The 24,488-nt window shown below is 40.4% G+C and overlaps 1 protein-coding gene across 1 annotated transcript in view; it reads left to right on the forward strand.

The window, feature by feature from the left end:
- Positions 1 to 24,488, forward strand: part of FAT2 (FAT atypical cadherin 2) — a 91,245-nt gene that overhangs the window by 59,930 nt on the left and 6,827 nt on the right. Inside the window, exons 11-21 of the mRNA XM_058166521.1 lie at positions 1,967 to 2,163; positions 2,503 to 2,656; positions 4,276 to 4,509; positions 5,080 to 5,466; positions 5,896 to 6,110; positions 9,432 to 9,569; positions 10,393 to 10,536; positions 10,996 to 11,193; positions 12,217 to 13,027; positions 14,525 to 14,670; positions 21,442 to 21,883. Of these exons, the coding sequence (XP_058022504.1) occupies positions 1,967 to 2,163; positions 2,503 to 2,656; positions 4,276 to 4,509; positions 5,080 to 5,466; positions 5,896 to 6,110; positions 9,432 to 9,569; positions 10,393 to 10,536; positions 10,996 to 11,193; positions 12,217 to 13,027; positions 14,525 to 14,670; positions 21,442 to 21,883 (3,066 nt within the window). The remainder of the gene's footprint in view (positions 1 to 1,966; positions 2,164 to 2,502; positions 2,657 to 4,275; positions 4,510 to 5,079; positions 5,467 to 5,895; positions 6,111 to 9,431; positions 9,570 to 10,392; positions 10,537 to 10,995; positions 11,194 to 12,216; positions 13,028 to 14,524; positions 14,671 to 21,441; positions 21,884 to 24,488) is intronic.

The following is a 24,488-nucleotide window of genomic DNA, read 5'->3' on the forward strand; positions in this document are numbered from 1 at the left end:
GATCAACGATCAAAAGTTAATTATCCAACTATGGTAACTCTCATGACAATTGTATACTCTAACCAACTAATATATGTGTCTTTGCATGGTAAATATAAACTATGGAGGCACATTTTATAATTTGTGATTTATTCAACACAGATATAGAATAGAACTAAGAAGAATTACATTTCACTGTAATATATCAAATAAACTATTTTGCAGATTGTCAGTGTAGATTGGAATATTGTTCAGCATACTACACAATGGTTTAGTCAGTTCTTTATGTATCTTTGTAATTAATGTATAGTCAGTATGTATTATAAAATTGTCCCTACCCAGAGAGTGAGGGATAATATAATAGCTGCTTCAGCACAAACCATAATCAGTCCATTCAATCTCTTGGTTAAATGTTATTAATTATCTCAGAATCAGTTATCTATATGATATCATTTACCACAGAGCAAGCAAATTTTTGGTTCTACACATAACATGGCAGGGGTGAAATCTATAATTTTTTGCTACCTGTTCTGTGGGTATGGCTTGGTGGGTGGGTGTGTCCTGTGACTGAGTGGGTGTGGCCAACTCAATGTCACTCACAGCCATGCCCATTCAGTCACAACCCCCCCCCACCAAGCCACACCCACAGAACCCAGTAGGGAAAAAAATTAATTTCTATTCTGCCTTTTCCCTTTCCCTCGCCACCTGTTCTCCCTTCACCTAGGCCCTGGAGCCGCCACCTGCCTCAACGGGGTTGGGGAATGCACCATTCCCCAACTCTGGCCTTTCTCCGGAGCTGCCGCCCACTCACTGCCCGCTCGCCACCTGCTTGCCCTTCGCCTTTGGTCCGGGGCCGGGGCCCAGGGACGCCCCATTCCCTGAGGTCCCGGAGTTGCCCCCTGCTTGCTACCTCCTCAACCGGGTTGGGGAATGCACCATTCCCCAACACCAGCCTTGTCCCGGAGCCGCCGCTCGCTCTTCCTTCATCACGCAGCATATACTTACTTTCCTCCAGCGGCTGGCTGCCAGGAAAAGTTGACTTTGTAAATATACAAATAGAATGAGACTATTGCCTTATACACTGTAAGCTGCCCTGAGTCTTCGGAGAAGGGCGGGATATAAATGTAAAAAAAAAAAAAAGCGTCCAAAAGTTACTGGAGTTGCTCTCCTTGAATATGCCGCCTTGGTCTATGTGCCGGCTGCACAAGCGCACACCCAACCTGCCGCTGATAAATGAAATAAACGGTGTGCGCTTGCGCAGCCGGTGCATGGAACAAGCAGCAATGGTGGCGGCATATTCAAGGAGAGGGACTCCAGTAACTTTTGGATGCTTGCCTTTCCTGGCAGCCAGCTGCTGGAAGAAAGTAAGTATACATTGCATGGTTAAGGAAGAGCGGGCGGCGGTTCCAGGACAAGGCTGGTGTCAGGGAATGGTGCATTCCCCGACCCGGTTGAGGCAGGCAGCGAGCAGGGGGTTGCTCTGGGGTCTCAGGGGAATGAGGTATCCCTGGGCCCTGACCAAAGGTGAAGGGGGAACAGGCGGCAAGCGGGCAGCAAGTGGCAAAGGAAGAGTGGGCGGCGGCTCCGGGGAAAGGCCAGAGTCGGGGAATGGTGCATTCCCTGACCCGGTTGGGGCAGGCGGCGGCTCCGGGGCCTCGGGGAATGGGCCCTGGCCCCTGACCTAAGGGCGAGCAGGTGGCGAGCTGCCTTCCTGGTGTTCCAGTATCCAGCTTGCGAAGGCTAAACTGCGGGCCATGGAGTGGTTCGGGGGCGTGGCCAGCCAGCGATTGCCACCGGATCGGCGAACCAGAACCAATCTCCTCTACCTACTTGCCCGATCCGGTCCGATCCGGTAGGATTTCACCCCTGTAACATGGGTGAGCAATATCCAGAAGGCTGCAGGTATATCCCTCTTTCTGTTAACTTGAAATCTGAAACACTTCTTCTTCTTCTTTTTTTCATAACCATATATTCTCTATCCTGTCAGAAGGAGATGTTCTGGGGCAATTTGGTGTCAGTGAAGTTGATGGGAAATGGAAGGTTTTTTCCAAGAAGCCTCTGAACAGGGAAGAAACAGAAAAATATCTGCTCAAAGTTATGGTATCTGATGGAAAATTTCAAGCAGCCACAGAAGTGGAGATTTTAGTCCTTGATGTTAATGATAACAGCCCTGAATGCAAGCAGGTAATTGTAGATGTATGTAAAAGGCTTTGTTCTGAAATTATACAAACGTGTATGTGCAGGCCCTATATTGATATGGTGCCAGAGTTGACCTGGACAACTCACAATTATGGAGCAATTATTTGAATAATTACACATCTGCACGAATCTTCTATTAGTTGCTCATTTTGGAGGAGTCATGAATTATTATTATCTTGGAATAACATAATGTTGGGTAGCATTAGGGTAGCAGGAAGGAGCCCATCTGTGACACTTCAGTGTTATTGGTTAACGAACAGCTATATTGTGCAAGTGGCTTAAAGTTATCCTTTTAACTTGGTAAATAATTTTCTTCCTTTCCAGACACTGTACGAAGGCAAAGTTTCAGAGGATGCATCCCAAGGATTTTCTGTTCTTAAAGTGTTGGCTAAAGATGTTGATGCCGGTAGCAATGGTCAGATCACTTACAGCCTTCATGGAGTTGGTACTGAGGATTTTAGACTGGACTCTCATACAGGTAAAATTCTTACATCCTTTTAAAGGAACAGTTTTGCTGTTCCTACTCATTACTTCACCATATATTAGAATTAATAATATAGTTTGCCCCTGTTTACTATAAAGCAGAGGTAGGCAGAGTTTTCAGTGTATCTTGAAGACTTCTTCAATTGAAATACTAAGACTGGTATTTTTCTCTTGATTGGCATTAATATGTCCGCATATTGTAGAACGTTGGTAGGATTTTCCCTAGAAAAAGTATTTAATTTAGTGTAAAATATTATTCACTTCTCATGCAACAAAAGTTACTGAAATAGTCTTACCTTGTGTTTTCCTTCTTGTTCTTAGGATGCAAGAAGACTTTGCATTAAGAAATCAAGACTCCTATAAGACTTAAAATAGATTCATTCATTATGTGAATGAGTATGCATGAGTATTTTTTTTTGCAAAATAATCTTATAAAATATTAGCCCAAATCTGAAAAGTTATTATAATTTTTTTAAAATTTACTGGCCACCCAATTCCAGTGGAAAGACGAAGATTCCTTAACAGAGGTGTGCTTCAAAAATTTTAGCAAGGGGTTCTCTACCCAGTTGTTGGGTGGGCGTGACCATAATGGGCATGGCCTAGTTGACCTCCTGCATCATCCCAAAATTGCATCCTGCGTTTTTGCCCTCTCTGGGCTCTGGAGGTTTTTCTGGACCCTCCGGTGTCAGCGTTCCAGAAACACCCCCCCATTCCAAGTAAGAACTCTGAAGCAAGCATCTTTCAAAGTTCTATTTACTAGGATAGGTAAACTGTCACATCTGGGAAAACCCGAATTTGAGAGGTCCGGGTTTTTCCTCAGTAAATCAAAAAGCCCAAAACCATCCCCTGACCCTGCAGTTGATCACATGCTCCAATCGCCAACCATCCCATCTTGAGACAGTACTCCAACCCCTCCTTCTCCAGATGCAGGATCAGCCTGACCTTGATCAACAGGAAGAATGCTATTATGTCTAAAGACAACCCCTCTACTAAATCCCCCCCTCCTACTTTCCCACACATGAGAAGGTGGCAGCACAGAAGCTTCCGGCCTAGTATGGTTTCCAAAGCTGACATCCAGGAGGGCAAAAACGGCCTCCCCAGTCTCTGGCGGCCCTCTGGAGGCCTTCTGGAACTTCTGAAACTACTGTTCTAGAATGGTAGGCCCATTTTTTACCCTCCCTGAGCCTCCATGCGCACCCTGCACTTACCTGCATCCAAAACAGACCACATGGGGACTCCTGGGAGGGGAGGGGTGGGCAGGGCCAGCCAGGGGTGGGATTTGGGTGTTTCTCTGAACTGCACAAAATCTTAACTAGAGGTTCTCCTGAACCCCTGTGAACCCTCAGCAGCCCACCCCTGCTTAGATAACAATCCATACAATATTATAGTTTTTAGATGATATAAATTCTAAATTGTTCTGTGGTGTCCATGAACAGGGGAGTTAAAGATATATTTTTTAACCTTTGGTAAACATTTATATTTGCATCCTTTTTTCTATTTGCCTGGTTTCATTTCTTAAAATGTTTAAAATGTACAGTTGCATAGAAGGAATCTTGCCTATAATGGTATTGAAATCCCTGCACCAAATCTTTATCTCCCAACTATACTTACTAGGAGAACTGACTACTTCTACATTATTGGACCGTGAACTGAAATCACAGTATCACCTTGTTGTCAAGGCAACAGATGGAGGAGGACGTTTTTGCCAGATGGAAATTACTGTGCACGTAGAGGATACAAATGACAATGCTCCCAGTTTCTATCCCAGTCATTGTGCTGTAGCCATATATGATAATACATCAATAAAAACGCCCGTTGCCGTTGTCTTTGCAAAGGATCCTGATGAAGGTAAGTCATTCCCAAATCCTAAGTCCTGTGTGGTTGTTTTCAGTGTTAAAAGAGATGGCATGTTCTTGTTTTTGAAGTTACCTATTAACTTTTTCTCTTAAGTGAATAGACGGTGGGTCAACTTGATAGATGCACCACAGATTTCCACATTGGTGACATCTTTATATGTAAACATAGTATTTTTTTTAATAAATAAAGATAGGAAAATAATAACAAGTTGTAGACCTGTTACGTAAGGGGAGGGGGAATTTATAAGGTATTCGAGATATATTTTTCAGCATTCAATCAGGGTGGACATTTTATGTTGAATGTTAATGATATATTTGTTATTTGTTCTACACGCTTTTTTATTATTGTACTTTGTTCACTTGTTTTTTCTTTGTTTTTTCTTTATAGTTGATGCCTTTTTTTCTTTTTCTTTTGTATTTTAATTTTGGAGATAAATTTTAAAAAATTAAAAAAATAAATCATGACAGATACTACTTTCCGTTCAATTCATCCCATTTCTAAAAGAATAATTCCCAAATCAAATGAGTTCTTGCATGACATTTCTTATTTGATATTTTCCAGGTCTCAATGGTGAGGTGAGATATCATCTTACTGAGTCAGCTAATGGCCGTTTTTCAGTTGATGAGGTAACTGGTGTGATCCTTCTAGAGAAGCCTCTGAAGGAATCCCCTTCAGTTCTGGAGTTGACCGTGTTGGCCAAGGACAGGGGGGTTCTCCAGTCCCTCTCTTCTTTTACAACTGTGACTGTCTCAATTGTGGATCTAAAAGAATATCTGCCAGTATTCCTCAGCACAGAATACTTAGTTGAGGTAATGGAGAATGTGGCTGTTGGGACAGAAGTTTTGAATCTATCTACCTTGACAAGAAGTACCGTTGCAAACACAGAGATTAGATATGAGATCACAAGAGGAAATGATCTCGGGAAATTCAGGCTCCATTCAAGCACTGGTGAGTTCTTGGTTCAGCAAATAATCCAGTCTACCAGTTGTTTTCTTATAACAAGATTTATTATACCTCTGATCTATTTCTTTATTCATTTAATTATGAACATATCAAGATTTCAGTCAGAGAAAGAATTTAGAGAAATGTCAAAGTTATTGTTTATTCCTTGCATTCACTTTTTAACGTCCCTACTCAAAACTCAATAAATGTTGAAATTTCTAATTAAAAAATATTGATTTATCTGAGACAAGTCAATGTGCTCACAAAGCAACCCACGTGACAAACCTATTACCGCTAGATGGCAGCCAATGGCCATCAAGTTTTTGTTGCTTGTTTGTTTTAAATGGTTAAAAAATTTCAAAGTAGCCAATTTTCATAAGAGTTTAGGCTGTTTTAATTTTGTGTTGTTTTTTAAAATTCTGTCTGTATTCGTAGGCATCCTGTACGTTAATGGGACTCTGGATTTTGAAGTTGCCCATGAATATTATTTAACCATCGAGGGTATAAGAAAAACATCTACATCTTTCAGTGACATCACAATGGTTGTGATCAACATCACAGACATAAATGATCACATGCCAGAATTTGGCCAAGATCTCTATATTGCCGACATCAGTGAGGATGCAGCCATTGGTGAAATAGTGCTCACGGTGAGACATCATCACAATCAGGGTGGGCAACATATAGATTTAAACTTAATGTTAACCGCTTCAATCTTGATTGCAGAAAATATGATTTCTGTAACAGAGTTGTTAATGCTTGGAACACACTACCTGACTCTGTGGTCTCTTCTCAAAATCCCCAAAGCTTTAACCAAAAACTGTCTACTATTGACTTCACCCCATTCCTAAGAGGTCTGTAAGGGGCGTGCATAAGAGCACAAACGTGCCTACCCTTCCTGTCCTATTGTTTTCTTTCATTGTATCCAATTTCATATAGTTATTACATGCTTATGCTTATATATATATGCTTATATATTATATAGTTACTTTAATGATTATGCTTATATATACTGTTGTGACAAAATAAATAAATAAATAAATAAACATTCTGTGGGATGCAAGCCACATTTAACAACGTTGCACAGGAGTCTACCTTTCATATTTTTCTATCTGGATTTTTGAGGGATGTTCAGGAAGACCTCCTGCTATTAAATGTTACAATTATTCCTATTTTATAGCTTGCAGTGTAGTTTGTATTATTTTTGCTCAAAATGACACTACTAATTGTTGCGCCATTGATAACAGTGGAATCCAGGGAACCTGAAAAAAAGCTTCAGGGTCTGCTTGCCCAGGCAAATCTGTTCCTGACTAAAGTCAAAGTGATGAAACATACATCCTAACATTATGATGCAACTTCCAAGTGTTTATAGTTACTTTTATTGCAATACTGCAGGCAAGGGCATAAGAGACAGAGCTTGCTTCATGTCATCATAATATACATTTTGTCACTGGCACGCCTGCTCCCCTGACTCTGTAGTTCCTAGGCCTGCATATGACTTTATTTTTTATTTATTTATTTTTGTCACACAGTATATCTAAGCATAAGCATGTAATAACTATACAATATATAAGCATATACGCTCCATGGCATAGGACCGGGTTACTTACGGGACCGCCGACTGCCACCTATAGCCTCCCATCGACCTGTGCGCTCCCATAGGGAGAGCCTCCTCAGGGTGCTGTCAGTCAAACAATGTCGACTGGCGGTCCCCAGGGGGAGGGCCTTCTCTGTGGGGGCTCCAGCCCTATGGAATGAGTTGCCTCCGGGGTTGCGTCAACTCCCCGACCTCCAGTCTTTTAAATGCGAGCTCAAGACTTACTTATTCCACCGTGCGGGGCTAGCTTGATGAAATTTTAAGTGGGGTTTTAGGATTGTTTTACTTTAGTTTTTAATTTTAATTGGCCATTTCATAATCAGTTTTTTAATATGGTTTTTAATTTTTGTCTATGTGCATGTTGTTTTTACTTGGCTGTGCACCGCCCTGAGTCCTTCGCGAGAAGGGAGGTATAAAAATCTAATAAATAAATAAATAAATAAATAAATAAATGTAAGCATGCGTATGTAATAACTATATTAATTGGATATAACGAAAGGAAACAATAGGACAGAAACGGTAGGCACGTTTGTGCTCTTATGCACACCCCTTACAGACCTCTTAGAAATGGGGTGAGGTCAATAGTAGACAGTTTTTGTTTGAAGCTTTGGGGATTTTGAGAAGAGACCACAGAGTCAGATAGTTTATTCCAAGCATTAACAACTCTGTTACTGAGGTCATATTTTCTGCAATCAAGATTGGAGCGGTTAACATTAAGTTTAAATCTATTGTGTGCTCGTGTATTGTTGCAATTGAAGCTGAAGTAGTCTTCGACAGGAAGGACAGGAATTGTAATAGATGATTCTATAAGTTAAACTCAGGTCATGTCGAAGGCAGCGTAGTTCTAAATTTTCTAAACCCAGGATTTCAAGTCTGGTGGCATAAGGTATTTTGTTGTATTCGGAGGAGTGGAGTACTCTTCTTGTAAAATATTTCTGGACACGTTCAATTGTATTGATGTCAGAAATGTGGTATGGGTTCCAGACAGTCGAGCTGTATTCAAGAATTGGTCTAGCAAATGTTTTATATGCTCTGGTTAGTAGTGTAGTGTTTTTGGAGAAGAAGCTACGCAAGATTAGGTTTACAACTCTTAGAGCCTTTTTTGCGATGTAGTTGCAGTGAGCTTTGGCACTTAGATCATTTGATATGAAAACTCCAAGGTCTTTAACAGGATGGGGGTCATCAGTAAGGTAATGTCCATCAAGCTTGTACTTAGTGTTTGGGTTCTTTTTTCCAATATGTGAGACTGAGCATTTGCTGGTTGAGATTTGGAGTTGACAAGTTTTAGACCATTCAGATACAAAGTCAAGGTCTTTTTGAAGGGTAGTTGTATTGGTGGTGGTGTTAAATAGTTTGATGTCATCAGCAAAAAGAACACAATTACTTGTAATATGGTCACAGAGATCATTAATATATAATATGAAGAGTGTTGGTCCAAGAACGCTGCCTTGGGGAATGCCACTTTTGACAGGAACAGGATTTGATAGAGCATTGCCAATTTTGACCACTTGTCTGTTTGACAGGAAAGCTGTTATCCAATTGTGGAGGGGTCCTGAAATGCCATAGGATTTTAATTTTAGGAGAAGTTTATCATGTACTACTGAGTCAAAAACTTTACAGAAGTCTATGTAGATTGCATCTATTGCTTTGCCCTGATCAAGATTTGTAGTCCATATGTTTTTGCAGTGAAGAAGTTGTAAGTTACATTATAATTTTTTTCTGAAACCAAATTGTTTATTAGAGAGTAGGTTGTTTGTTTCTAGGTGGAGGGTAATGGATTGGTTGATGATAGATTCCATTACTTTGCAGGTGACGCAGCATAGAGAGATTGGTCTGTAATTTTCAACTAAGCTGGGGTCTCCTTTTTTGAATACAGGACTATAGGACGATAGGACAGGACTATAGGACGATAGGTTGTCCAAGCCAGGCCTATGCTGCAGCTTCATTTTGTATTTTGCTATCTTGGAAGGACTATGAATTGTAGGATGTATAGAACAATTGATTCCTGTAAACAGAGACATGGGAAAGCAAAAACAGAATGGCATTGTTGAAGTCAAATTGGCTGTCTCCAGTCTTTTCTATAGACTACTAGAAACCACTTTGACATTAGAGGGAGGGAGGGAGGGAGGGAGGGAGGGAGGAAGGAAGGAAGGAAGGAAGGAAGGAAGGAAGGAAGGAAGGAAGGAAGGAAGGAAGGAAGGAAGGTATTGCATCTGTGTTGAAAAACCAATTGTTAATGAGATTTACATTAATAATCAATCCCAAAATTAATATCTTCTTTAAAAAGTTGGAACTGGCATGGTCAATGGTGTTGTGCTCACAAAGAGGATTGTCTGTGCTTGTTGTTATTACTGCATTTTTATCCTTTTGACAGGTTTTAGCTAATGATAAGGATGGCGTGATGAACAATCAAATCACATATTCTATTGTGGAAGGAAATCCATTAGGTCATTTCATGATTGATCCGAAAGCTGGAGAAATCTATACTGCCAAACACTTGGACAGAGAAGAAGTGAGTAACATGGTTCACTTTGATACTGAAAATTAAATCTCTGAGCCAATCTCCAAAAGGCATGTTGCAAGAGAAATTAAAAGATTAACAAAGTTGGAAGGGACCTTATAGGTCATCTAGTCCAACCCCCCGCTCATGCAGGAGACTCTACACCATTTCTGACAAATGGCAGTTTTTGCCCTTAGAAAGATTTGAGATGCAGCTCTAAAATGATAGAAAGTGGTGTTCAGTGGGGCTGTGCAAACATTTGAAAAAGATCCAAAGAATCTTTATAGGGGACTCACACAGTTGATTCAAAAGCTGCTCACAGCTGCCTCTACATGAGAATGTGTGCACAGCCATCCCAGCAATTTCTGCACATTGTAAAGAACCCTTTGAATTGCTTTGCACAGCCCTAATACATGGCAAGGAATGATATTTGTTGTTAATGAACTCAGTCATGAATTTATTGATTTGGTGCAATTCTTCTCCATTTGAGAAGTGCCTTGCTTAGAAAACAGAAGTACAACTGTTTTCTTTATTTAGAATCCATTATTGGAGTTGATCAATGAGTTATGGGTAGGAAATATGTCATGCAATAAATTCTCATTATTTGTCTGGTAGAATTTGGGTGGAGGTTAGAAATAAACTAACCATCAGTATTAAGAACTAGAATACTTTATTTAATCATCTCTATTTGGTTAATATGTTGTTTCTCAAAGTTGGCAACTTGGGGAAATCTGGGATTTGGAGTACACAAATCTTAAAGTTGCCAAGTTTGAGAAACACTGGGTTAACAGTTGTTGGAGCTATAAACCTTCCAAACATGTGTTATATTTTTTAGATATCCAGCTATTCTCTCAAAATCCAAGCCACGGACAATGGAGAGACAGCTCTTTCCGGTGACACCATTGTACTCATTCATGTGTCTGATATTAATGACAATCCACCTAGGTTTTTTCAGCTCAATTACAGCATTGCAGTACAGGTAAGGTAGTCATTCACAGAGACCAATCTTACCCAATTAGTCTTTTACAGAGATAATCTTGAAAGTTGCCAAGTTAATCATAGGGTTGCCAAAGACCCAGAGATAGTAGAAACTTAGTAGCAGTAATAAATCGTTCAGTTGCAGTCCCATTAAGATTTCATTCATTTAAAGGTTGCTACATATAACCATTGAATTAGATTGGATTTACAGACAGGAATGTACACTTGTGATCAGCAGATTATCTGATAGCAATAGTAGACAAATTACCATAGCCCCTTACTGTTCAAATGAATAAGAAATGTTTATTACGCACATAATAATTAGCTTTAGATTAATTTATAGTTCTTTCTTCTATTTGCATCTTTTTAATCATTCTGTCTTCTGTCACTTTTCCTCCTAAACAAGGGAGACTTGTTTCTTTTTTCTAACTAATTTGCTTTTCTCCAACTAACATTTCAGGAGAACTCTCCAGTTGGCACCAGTGTTCTGGAGCTAATAATGAGTGACAGAGATTCTCCAGAGAATGGACCACCATACAATTTTCAGATTGTTGAGGGAAATGAAGGAAAGGCGTTCCAGATTAACCAGGCTGGAGTGTTAGTGACATCATCCACCTTGAACAGAAGAACAAAGGAACAATATCTTCTGCAAGTCCAGGTAGACTTATGTCTGGATCAAGTTGAAACTTAATTGGAGAAGTTGGATCTGATTGGATCTTCTAACATTTTCTTTTTGACAAGGCGTGACCAAGGAAAGGTAGATAAGGGGCTGCCAAATTAGTCAGCCGTTATGGGAGAAAATTGTTTAACTCTGTTCAGGGAATGTTCGCTACTGTAGACTACTGTTCACCAAATACCACTGGCTTGTACAGTGAAACTTTGGCATTAATTTTCTTTAAAAAGCAGTCTTATATAATGCCAGTAGAATCTATCAAAATCGGATTTCATTACAGACCCTCTAGAATTTTGTTGAAACATATAGATACCAATAATATTTGAAAATGAAGACAACAGAATATGAAAGCTCATAAGTGTATTTTGCAGATATGGCATTGGGTCCCTTAATTCCCAAAGATATTTTTACTGGATTTCACTACAGTCCTGCAAAAATGCAACAAGTACCTTTTCAGCATTTTAAATATCCAGTTTACTGCCTAAGTGAGACTTCTTTCCTGCTAGTACTGAAAATATTCAAGGAGAACTGTCAATATGCTAAAGATGCAAGGGTAGCTGTTGTATTGAAATAGATGTTTCTGGAGAATACTAGCAAGAAAGACATTTTGTTTGCTGATGGAAGAAATGGCTATTGGCCTAAATAGCAATAGCACTTAGACTTACATACCGCTTCACAGAGCTTTACAGCCCTCTCTAAGCAGTTTACAAAGTCAGCATATTTCCCCCAACAAGCTGGGTCCTCATTTTACTGACCTCGGAAGGGTGGAAAGCTGAGTCAACCTTGAGCCTGGTGAGATTTGAACTGCCATATTGCAGGCAGCCGGCAGGCAGCAGAAGTCGCCTGCAGTACTGCACCCTAACCACTGTGCCATCGCAGCTTTAAATGGATCTTTGACAGCAGAAAGTTTGGATTTCTTGCCTTGTCACTTAAATAAGCAAATCAGATGTACAAGGAAAGTATGTAAGTTCTGGTGGTAATAAAGATTTTTGTAATTTTGTCCAATAGGTTGTTGATAGTGGTCACCCTCCTCTTTCTTCTTCGGCATTTATAAGCATCTATGTGATACAACAAAGCCAGTACCCTCCTTCCGCACTCCCTCTCGAGATCTTCATCACAACTAATGAAAAAACCTTCCGAGGTGGAGTTCTTGGCAAAATCCATGCCACTGATCGAGACCCCCATGATACTCTGTTATATAGCTTTGTGTCAGTAGTCCCTGAAAAGAAACAATTCTCTGTGGGACTTTCAGATGGAAAAATAATTGCAACTGATGGTCTCCAACATGGCCACTATTCTCTGAATGTAAGTGTTAGTGATGGGACCTTTGCAACCATAACCAGAGTCCAGATTCATGTATGGTCCTTCAGCCAGGATGTCCTCGATAAAGCTGTGATGCTGCATTTCCGCCACCTTAACCCAGAAGAATTTATAAGTGATCACTGGCGCAACCTGCAGCGGTTTCTGGGGAATATCTTAGAGACAAAGCGACAGAATGTCCACATGGCTAGCTTGCAACCTTCGGAGGCTTCTAATGGGGTGGATATTCTGTTAGCAGTTGGGGAACCCCAATATTCACTCTATAAGCCCAGCTTCATTGCTAACCGGATTTCTCAGTCGACTGAAGAAATGGACCAGCGAGTTGGGCTGCGGGTAAAGAAAGTGACTTATGTCCCATGCCATGAGGCCAACTGTATCATTCAACGCGCTTGCAAAGAAACCTTTCAACTTGATCCAAGCACAGTGTTCACTTATAGTACTGCCCGATTCAGTGTGCTCACTCCTCGGCACAGTTTGGAACAGATCTGCTCTTGCAATGGTGAGAAAATATTGCTGTTCATGATCATCATTTTCCCTTACTTTGTAAAATAAATATAGCAATATTCTCAGGCAGTGCTTGTTATGGTACGATATCTGGAATATTTTTATTCTAAACTCTGGCATTTTATTGCATTTAGTTCAGATTACTAGACCATCTAGATATTTGCCTAGGCAGGTGGAAAAAAATGGTCCCACTCAGGTTCAAAACTGAGTTTTTAAAAAATGAATTGCTTCCCAAAACTGAGAAAAAACCTAATTTATTACAAATATAGATTTAACCCTATAGAGGTCCCAGTGGTATTCTAGTAAGTTTTACTGTCTGTTGTCCTATCTCATAACCTTCAAATGGACTCTATCCTGCACATTTATCTTGATTCCATAAATAATGGAATGGATAGGAATGGAAAAAAGTGCCTTCTACTTCTCTGACATCTGGCAGAGCAGCAAAACATGCCATATTTGATGGGAAATGTCATTTATTGAGTGCTACTAAGCAATCTTTCTAAGCCAGAGAAGAATTTCTGTGCCAAGCATCATAATTAGTCCATTATTGCTGAACAATCTCTCCCTCTTTCCTGTTTATGATGTGGTTTGATGGGCATAATAAAAACCTTTGGGGTTCTCCTGGGCTCATAGTTCCTCCTCAAAACACAGGTGGCAGCTATGCTTAGAAGAACCTTTACACAAATACATCTTGTGCAGCATCTGCACCCTTTTCTAGGTTGGGAGATACTAATAGTGGTTGTTCAAGCCTTAGTCATCTCCCTATTGGTCTGTTGGAAAATGCAGCACATGGGGATGCTGTAGAAGAGCATTTGGAAGCTTCAATTGGTCCAGAATGCAGGGGCGCATGCAATAGTGGGCACACAGTGGTATGTTCATGTAACACTATTGTTATGTGAACTGCACAGGCTCCCAATAGAGTTCTGAGCACAATTCAAGGTACTGGTCATTATCGCTAAAGTCTACATGTCACAAGTCCAGGTTATTTATGAGACTATCTATAATAGTTCCTGTTCATTCTTCTAAATTCAGTGTGGTGGTTAAGCACTTCAGCAAGGACGCTAGTCTACTTGCTGAAGTAGTTCTGCCTGATGGGGTCTAAAAAGTATGCTATGATATGGCACATGCCTTATAGACTAGCCTCCCCAGAAAATACAGATGGCCCTTATTTTGCTGGCTTCAGACAGTGAAATTCTGGCTTTTCCCCCAGGGAGCAGGGCCAGGATGTGGATTGAGCCAGCATGGTATGATTAATAGTTACAAGTTTTATCACTGCCTTAACATTGTTTTAATATTGTTTTAAATTATAATGCGGTTTTGATTGCTGTCCACAGAGTTCCTTCTGGTAGATGAGAAGCTGTATAACTTTAATAAACAAACAACACAAAATAAATTTGAACAATAAAAAGTTTTTAATGTATTGGCCATGAAGTGCGACTTTTTGCAGCAGTTCTTTTTTCAAACTGTAAACTTTTTTTGCTTATGTTGTCAGGCACAGCTCTGAGGTTCAGTGGGCACAGTTACATATGGTATCACCATCAAGGCAAACGGGATTGGCAGATGCACTTCCATTTACAAACCCACCAGCTCCATGCCATACTGCTTACTACCAATGGGAGCAACAGTGCTGTTCTACAGGTAGGATTCGTCTGTCCTCTGATCATACAAATCAGCTTTTTCTTGGTCTGCCATAAAACCACTCCTCAAGACTGAAAACAACACACTGTTTCCTTGCCTCCTGGATAAGAGTGTTTACTTATATATAAAATTGCAATTAGCCAAATAAAAGGGTAAAAAGGGGGTTTCTGCCAAAGATGGTAAATTCCTCTTAATCTGGTTTCCTGCAAACCCACATTCCTTGAACCCAATGCTGCCACCATTATCTCAGTAGAAATTTGTGTCTTTCAAATGAATGGGTTAAATTGGAGAACCCAAAGTTGATTTGGATATGGTACAGGAGATATGTGATCAATAAAAATAATAAAAATGACGCAATAAATACGCAGGAAATATTTGATAAAATAAGTACAGGTAAGGTATATTACAGGGGAAAGATATACAATGTCTTAATCTAACGTAATTTTATCTTTGGCAATAAAGGGCTAAATAAGAGGATAAGGGCATTTGTTACCTGTAATTTCAGGAGTAAAAAGGGAGTATAATAACTTCTCTGTTTCAGTGTGTTCAGATCACAGTGTCTGCATCTAAACTCAGTAGGAAGGCCACCTGCATTTGCTGTTGCAGTTTTCACCAGCAGCCTTTTAGCATTTTGGGTCCTTTCCTCACTCATTTCCTCTCTTTCTCAACTTGAATGATATCCTCTATTGTCCAGAAAAGTCACTTCTGATTTACACTTTGCTGATTCTTTATTTTCTTTATATTTTCTTCTCCCACTTCTCTTCCCTTCCCTTCCCTTTTCTTAATATTTAAATGCCTGCTGTTAAAGCATTACATCACTACCATCAATGTGCTTTAACTCTGGCCGTAGGCATCCTAACCTAAACTCTGTGGAATATCACCTTTGGAGACATTTAGAGGCACCTGTAGAGACATTACAATGCAAATGCACCCCTTTAATACCTGGCCCCAACATAGGACATAGACATATAAATTACAAGGTTGTGTCTTGCCATTTGTCCCTCTGCCGTACCGTTTTACATATGCATTTCAAGCTACGAAGTTCAGTCGTGAGCTTTAACAGCTATACCCACTGCAAAGGTTTGGGGAACTGCAGAGCAGTCGATCTGTCAACTGGGAAAGTTCTGAGTAAACCATAAAGTAACCCTTATGTAAGCACCTTGAACATTATGCCTACCTGTACTAAGAATATTATTATGCTATGCCTCCTGCTAGTTAGCATGAACTAATAAAAACCTAATGAATTAGGCTTATCTCATTTATTGATAGGGAAATTTTATTAGTAGATTGTGGGAACATAGTGTAGCTTGTTGGCATTATATAATATTTGATCTCAGCAAAGGACTCCTAAGGGCATTTCATGACACTGTTTAGCAAGCTTACTTAAATGAAGGTTGAAGGATACAACTATTAAGGGAAGTATAGTTTACTTTAAAATCAGACTTACAAACTGTTTACCTTCTGAATCAAATTGGAAGGAGATATTAAGTGGAATTCCACAAGGTTTGATGCCTCCTTGGTTCCCTTGGTATATTTATTTATGACTTGAGGGATGATGAAGTGGAGGATATATATTATCATAATTTAGCAGTGGTACTCAAATGAACAAGAAGTTAAATATACAGATATTGGGGAGAGAAGTAGCTCATTGAAACAGTAACAGTTAACTCTTTTTGTTGTCACTGTTCATAATTTGACAGGCAGTTCATTTGTCAGACTGAAATTTCCCAAGTTAATTGTCAGTTTAGTTGATTTGGCCTGCTGTGCCAACCTCTGCTCCCTTGAATTTCAATTATTAGTATTGACTAGGCTACTAGAACTAGGGTACAAAACTTTGGACATCCACTAGGTCAGGGGTCTCCAACCTTGGCAGTTTTGCTGGCTGAGGAACTCTGGGAGTTGAAGTCCACAAGTCTTAAAGTTGCCAAGGTTGGAGACCTCTGCACTAGATGACAGCAAAAAAGATCCTGAAAACAAATTTGATTCTACCATCTGATGGTCAATCCAGGTTTTTTTTACCAGAGCAATCCAGATCTAGCAAGCAATATTGTTTTATATTTTTATTGCTATATTTTTGTTCTTTTTAAAAAAAAATAGAATTCCAAGTAGCATCAAATCATCTAAATGCATTAACTGTATGGGATATACCTGTTTTTAATCAATCAATCTCTGTTTGCCAAAGACCGACCCAATGTTGGGTTACTGTCCAACATCTCTACATTCTATATCAAAGCTACTCAAGTAGAATGCATCTTTTTCATGTATGTTTCATCCATATGAAATTAGGTACAGTAGTGATTTGAAAGCCATACTTCCTGCATTCAATGGAAAGAATGCTGTAACGAGCCTGTAATTAAATACATAAATATACGTATACATAACTGGAAAAGGCAGTCACAGGAATCTATGTAGGTATTCAGTTATTAAGAAAATTTATGTAAAAATAAAGAGTGAAACTGGTCGGATAATAACACTGTTTAGGCAGGCTGATGACAATTTGCAGTTACTTTGCGTATTTTATTAATTTTCTCAGCACTTCTGGGTTGTTTACATTCAAAGTCTGGGCTAAAAATAATTTGCGTTGCTGTTTGTTTGCCTTGGCTATGTCCTAATTGTTTATACATTTTTCTCGTTTCAATTGAAATGTTTGTCTAGAGACTATTATTTATTAGAGTAGAATTCCCAGTTTGCTCAGATATCCATACAATGATGATAAAGGAACTGGGGCAGTGCTGACTATTATTGGAAATCTAGTGTTAGAGACTTTTGAAAGACAATCTCTGTTGAGAAGGTCTGTCTTGATCAGAGATACCATTCTATATCACCAGATATTTTACTTTTTACATTTTCTTTGATTCATAGTAGCATGGTGTGTTTTTAGATTATGAGAAAAATCTTATTTTATGCATTGCCAGAAGCCTTAATGACAGAAGACCGAGTACACGTTTAATAAAGTTAAAGCACATAACAATCTTACTAAAATGAAAAACTTAAGATATAGAGTCAATAAGATCAAAGCATTTTGTACTAAACAAAATCAAACCTTATCAGCTGCCTGATGAGGTAACTCTTAAGTATGATACTTTCTGCTTTCAAGTTAATTATTCAAGAGCCTTTAAGCCACCCACATACTCATCCAAGTTTGCAAGCTAATCCAATTGAGATCTGGAACATATGTTGCACATTGACCTGAAGGAAAATATGCTTTCATTCACAGACCGTAAAGCTTTTCTTCTATTAATAGAGGGATGAATGGATGATCATTGTCTGCCATAAGTATATGATTTAAAGTACTTCATAGAATTTAACACAATTTTTGAAAGTCATGCTACATCATTTAGTTTTTCATGAACAGTTTAGGTAAACACTGAGAGTTTATGAACAGGATACCAGATTAAAATATAATCACATTAATATCTTTGAATATCTTCCACTACCACTTGGCAGATGCAGTGAAATCTTAATTACACACTTTCTCATAGGATCATCTTATTTTTTGGCTGTGGATTTAAAATCCATGTGCAATTGAAAGAAACGTGCAGAAGTAGTCACTTGTCAAGAAGTGAAAAATATACATTTATTTATTGTTATTGTTAGTTGCGAAGTCGTGTCCGACCCATCGTGACCCCATGGACAGCATTCCTCCAGGCCTTCCTATCCTCTACCATCCTCTGGAGTCCATTTAAACTCATGCCAACTGTTTCAGTGACTCCATCTAGCCACCTTGTTCTCTGTCGTCCCGTTCTTCTTTTGCCCTCAATCTTTCCCAGCATTAGGCTCTTCTCCAGTGAGCAGATTATTATTATGTTAATTTATTTATATGGCTGCCCATCTTCCAAAGGAACACTAGGTGGCAACATCATCCCCCAGATACAGTTTTCTACTATATTGTTAGCGACTCATTGATTTTAATACAATTTGATAGAGAAGTGAGATTTTATAATTGGTTAGTTTTCATAATTTTAGTACTTATTCCCTTTTTGCTACCGTTAGGTTTTAAGCACACTTGCCATTTACAAATTGATCCGCATTCTAACACTAGCCAGGACATAAATACAATGCATTTCAATAGATAAATTCAGTGTAAATTACTTTCCTTCAACCTATTTATGCACTTAAGTTGCAATTTTGTACACCTTAGTGATGGCATCTCAGAAGATTATATGGAAGTATAGATTCCTCCTTCCTGGGATGTAGAGAAAGATCTTCCCTATATAAACTCTAACAAAACTAGGATTAGGAATGTTGTTGTCAGAACAATTTTATGTAATTGAGCTCTAACTTGTTTAATTCTTTTGAACAATACTAGTAAAACATCTCACTTCTGTTTAATCAAATCTTCCTGGATTTTTTACTAAGTTTTGCAGTATGATCACTAGATAAAGAAGTTTTCATAGATTCATTCATTCATAGGTAATCCGTATATGTCTCACACTTTCTATAGATTTTGTCAACAATTTTCCTATCTGTCTTTCTTTGTGTGAGATGATCAATTCACTATGCTTCTATTTACGGATAAATGACTCACTCTGTGATAGAAGAATCAATGGAATCCAAATGAGGAGATGCCCCAATTTTGTGCCTATTCTAGGCTACTGCCTGAAGCACTGATTATTTCTGAAGCAGGCATGGAGGAATGTAAAATATTTTCTCTCAAAAAGAAGGATAAAGCTCATGGTTTCCAATCTGACAGGCATGGGGGGAAAATAGCCCAGTGCTGTCTGATGTATTGGGAGTTTTGGATCTATAAATTATTCTATAAAGTAAGCTACATGCTATCCTTCACTATCATGATTTGTTCAAAATACAATTATTCTCATCTAACACACCTAGCACACTCTAACACACTAATTAGGAATAGTGGAAGAAAATACTTTTTCTTGGCGCATCTCTGTAAAGTTACAGCCTTATTTTCTCCCATCTCCCATAGCCTTTTACTGTGTTTATTGTATGTATTGAATTGTATATTATGCAAACATAGCACCATCCTTCTGACATGGATGAACTATGATTCAGAAGTACAGTGGCACATAATTCCAGGTGTTAGAAGCTTAATCTGACCAACAGCTCAACCCAGCTTGGCTTCCCCAAAAAGTATCTTCCACTGATTCCATTTATGGAAAATTATCAGCTGCTTTCTCCTGTTTGAATCCTGCCGCTGTTCCAGCTTGGTTGCAGTGAGGGAAAAGCCATTCTAGAATAGGCAGCAGCATCTGTAGCATTAAGAGAGTGACAACAGAATCATTGCTAAGATTGTCTTGCCATTTGATTCACTCGAATCCAAAGGCCAGAAGTATTCTTAAATGTTGGTGTATTTTTTTCATTTCTGAATGGATAATAGGCAGGAACAGAGACAGCTGGATCAGGCCTCCTGCTGTTATGCATGGTACTTCACATGCAATAGCACAGCCCCATCTTTTCTGCATGTCTTTGTGGCAAATAGAATTGCCGGTGCAGCTGAAATGAAAAAAAGGAAAGGGATCTGGACAAATCAGCTCACTTTGAAAGCAGTTGTGTTCCTCCCTAAAAAAAAAAAGAATGAAAGGCAAATGTGAAAATGTGTTCCATCTTTTTTTGTGTATAAAATATATGTATATTACATATATTACAGAATCAGTGTCACTAAAAACTTCATAAACATAGTCCTAAATATCATTGTCATGAAATGGCACAAACTACAGTAGTAGCGGTAGCAATAGCACTTAGACTTATAGACTGCTTCACAGTGCTTTTACAACCCTCTCTAAGTAGTTTACAGAATCAGCCTATTGCCCCCAACAATCTGGGTCCTCATTTTACGCACCTTAGAAGAATGGAAGGCTGAGTCAACCTTGAGCCAGTGAGATTTGAACTGCCAAATTGCAGTCAGCCGGCAGTCAGCAGAAGGAGCCTGCAATACTGCACTCTTAACAACTGTGCCACCGTGGCTCATGCATTGTAAATAGTCCTTTATTTACAACCACAATTGGGTCCAGAATTTCTGTTGCTAAACAAGATAGTGATTAAGTCATACCCAATTTTACACTCTTTTTGCTAAAGTTATTAAGTGAATCATTGTGGTTAAATGACTATGTGGTCATTAAATGAATCCAGATTTCCCCATTGACTTTGCTTGTTGGAGGCTAGCTATGAAGGTCACAACTGGCAATCACATGACTCTGGGATACTGCAACCCATCATAAATATATGCTGTTTGCAAAATGCTCAAATTTTTATCAATAACTGTAGGGATGCGTGAGGACCAGTCATAAGTCACTTTTTTTCAGTGCTGTTGTAACTTTGAATAGTCACTAAATAAATGATTTTACATCTAGGACTACCTGCAGTGTTATTAGTCACGTTAATAAAATAATTTATCCTGGTCCTTAAATTTCCTAATAGAGGGGAAAAAAAGTATTGCTTTATTTCACATAGTTTTTGTTTTGTTCCTCACTAAGAGGATTGGAGCAGGAAAAAATAATGAACTTTGAGTAGCAAGGACTTGATTCATCCGAAACTATAGAAGCTATTTGAAATCTAGTTGGAGACTTATAACTTGGAGTGTACAAACTCTCCAATGTCAAAGAACTATTATTTTGGAGTGATAATTGCTCAGTGATGCAAGTAAAGCAGTTAGATGTGGAAATTTCAGTAAATATTTCAAAATGAAGCTGTCATTTATTTGGCCAATACAGGAAAAAAAGTCTAAATTACATTTTGGATGCTTAGATCTTTACAACCTAAATCAATACAAAATGCTTATTTTAAACATGCTTTGTATATCTCACGCAGCTCGTTAATGGAGTACCTCATCTTGGATACAGATGTCGGAGTGGCTTTAGTGCGAACCTTTCATCTCACCGTTTTGTGAGTGACAGCGTGTGGCATTCAGTCTTCCTAGAAGTGAAAAGCCATTCCATCCATTTGCTGGTTGATGACATGGGAAATGCCTCCCTCCATCTCCCAGAGAGCTGTAGCATTTCCCACTCGACCAGAGATCTGTTGATTGGAGGACTAGTGCAGCATCATCAGCCTCAGAGAATCACTGGTGGGTTCAGGGGTTGCCTGAATGCTATTACTGTGGACGGAAGAAATCTGGTGGTTCTGCCCAAAGAAAAACGATCCAGAGGGGTGGTTGAAGAATCAAGCATTAGGCAGTGCTGTCCACACAGCGGTGCCTGTAGCAGCAACCCCTGCCTTAATGACGGGCTATGCAGTGAGGTACAACATGGAGGTAAGTGTACTTTGGAGCAGCTCATCTTGGGGAAATTACAATGACTTGTGAAATATCTAGGTACTGTAACTGATCACGGACGCTTCTCCTTTCTCTTCCTAGTTAGTTAACCTCTATATTCCAAAGTTTTGTCTTCTGAAAAGACATGAATTTCTGGGGGATAAAGAGAAGGGACAGGCAGAGTGAACAGGTTGAATGTTCTCAAGTTTTCTTTGTTATGCATCAGTGAACTACATGTTTAAATTTCCATTTGCAGGATTTTCCGTTAATGAAGGAACTGATAGGCTCTCTAACTGTAATGAAATATTATTGTAAACTGCCTTACAATAGAGTGATTCTGGTGGAAATAAAGCATTATTATGGAAGTGAGTGAAAAGAACTATGCATGAGCTTCCAGCAGAGTGGATAGAATTTAAAATAAAAATGATTACGCTCATGGGTGAAAATGATGTGTTCAATAAGGGAAGAAGAAGCTCAGTTGCACTAAATCTTTGTGTAAATCGTTTCTCTGCAATGGTTCTTCCTTTATCCTGGCCACATGGAAGTGACTTTGATACTAATGTCTGGTAATGGAAGGCGTCTATTGGGAAACTCTTGGAAATACCTTCTCTAGGGTTAGGGTTCAGTTGTGCACTTTGTTACATCTGCCTAAAGCCGGCTTCTGCAACTGAGTGGCATGTCTTGACAAATAAGGAACTAACAGGAAGTGGACTACATCCCTCTTGCTTTCCTAGAGCTCACAGTAACAACTGTTTGCTCAGTAGTTCATCTGCCCTTCATAAACAAGGTTCACCAAGAGGTGGGGTGTAATTTTAAGTCCATGCAGATTTATATACAGGTCAACAGCATCTGGGTGAACTGTACTTGTGAATTTACAATACCCTGATTTGCGATCTTATTCAGGGGGAGTCCGCGGACCTTATGGGTATTACGGAGACCTGGTTGGGTCCAGAGGGGGGGTCCCCCTTGTCGAGCTGTGCCCACCAGGTTTCCGAGCATTTCATCAGCCGAGGGCCCAAGGTAGGGGTGGGGGGGTGGCGGTTGTTATTAAGGAAGATCTAGAGCCGAGGGAGGCCACTGTTCCTCAGATTGCCGGCTGTGAATCCCTCTACGTGAGGTGGGGTCATAGGAATCAGTTGGGCTTGCTGGTCGCGTACCTGGCTTCTTGCTGCGTGACCACAGCCCTGCCCGAGCTGTTGGAGGTACTTGCCGCTGTGGCGGTTGAGACCCCCAGACTTATAGTCATGGGGGATTTCAACCTACCATCAGCTGGCTTGTTATCGACTGCAGCTCGGGAGTTCCAGGCCTCCATGACGGCCTTGGACCTGATTCGAGTAAATGATGACCCTACGCACATGTGGGGAGGCACGCTGGATCTGATTTATATCTCTGGACAGTGGTTAAATGATCTGGAATTAGATGATTTAGTAACAGAACCAATGTCATGGTCCGATCATTTTCTCCTTCGTCTAGACTTCCGAACTGCCACTCACCATCGCAGGGAGACGGAACCTATACGTTGGTTCCGTCCCAGGCACCTGATGGACCCTGAGAGGTTCCTGACGGAGCTTGGGCCATTTCCTGAGGATCTGGCCCACAGCACGACTGAGGAACTAGTCGTGGCCTGGGAACAGGCCGCGGCTGGGGCCTTGGACCGTGTTGTGCCTTTGCGGCCTCTGACCCGGGGCAGATCTCGTCCGGCCCCTTGGTTCTCCGAGGGGCTGAGGGAGATGAAACGCCGGAGAAGACGCCTAGAGAGCACCTGGAGGTCCAGTCGTTCCGAAGCTGATCGGACACTAGTGAGGTCCTATTCTAGGACCTACCTAGTGGCAATGAGGAGGCGAGGCGTATCTACGCCTCCACCCTCATTGTGTCGGCAGATAACCGCCCGGCCGCCCTGTTTCGGGTGACCCGCTCCCTCCTTCATCAGGAGGTGCGGGATGACCCGTTGCAGGGACGTGCCGAGGAGTTTAATGGTTATCTATACGATAAAATCACTCAGCTCCGGGATGGTCTGGACCGAAATTGGGATGATCCAAGCGAGGGAGAGGAGGCACGTCTTGTTGAGTCTGTTTGGGATGAGTTTGACCCTGTGGCTCCCGAGGACGTGGACAGGTTGTTGGGGAGGCTTCACGCCACTACATGTTTACTGGACCCATGCCCTTCCTGGCTGGTACTGGCCACTCAGGAGGTGACACGAGGCTGGCTCCAGGAGATTATCAACGCTTCTTTGTTGGAAGGGGTTTTCCCTCCCGCCTTGAAAGAGGCGGTGGTGAGACCCCTCCTCAAGAAGCCCTCCCTGGACCCAGCTATTTTGGGTAATTATCGTCCGTTCGCTTTGTTGCGAAGGTTGTAGAGAGTGCTGTGGCGCGACAGCTACCCCAATACCTGGATGAAGCCGTCTATCTAGACCCGTTCCAGTCCGGCTTCCGATCCGGGTACAGCACGGAGACAGCTTTGGTCGCATTGGTGGATGATCTCTGGAGGGCCAGGGACAGGGGTTATTCCTCTGCCCTGGTCCTATTAGATCTCTCAGCGGCTTTTGATACCATCGACCATGGTATCCTGCTGCGCCGGTTGGGGGGATTGGGAGTGGGAGGCACCG

This window comes from Ahaetulla prasina, chromosome 2, assembly GCF_028640845.1.
Source record: "Ahaetulla prasina isolate Xishuangbanna chromosome 2, ASM2864084v1, whole genome shotgun sequence".
Lineage (NCBI taxonomy): Eukaryota > Metazoa > Chordata > Lepidosauria > Squamata > Colubridae > Ahaetulla > Ahaetulla prasina.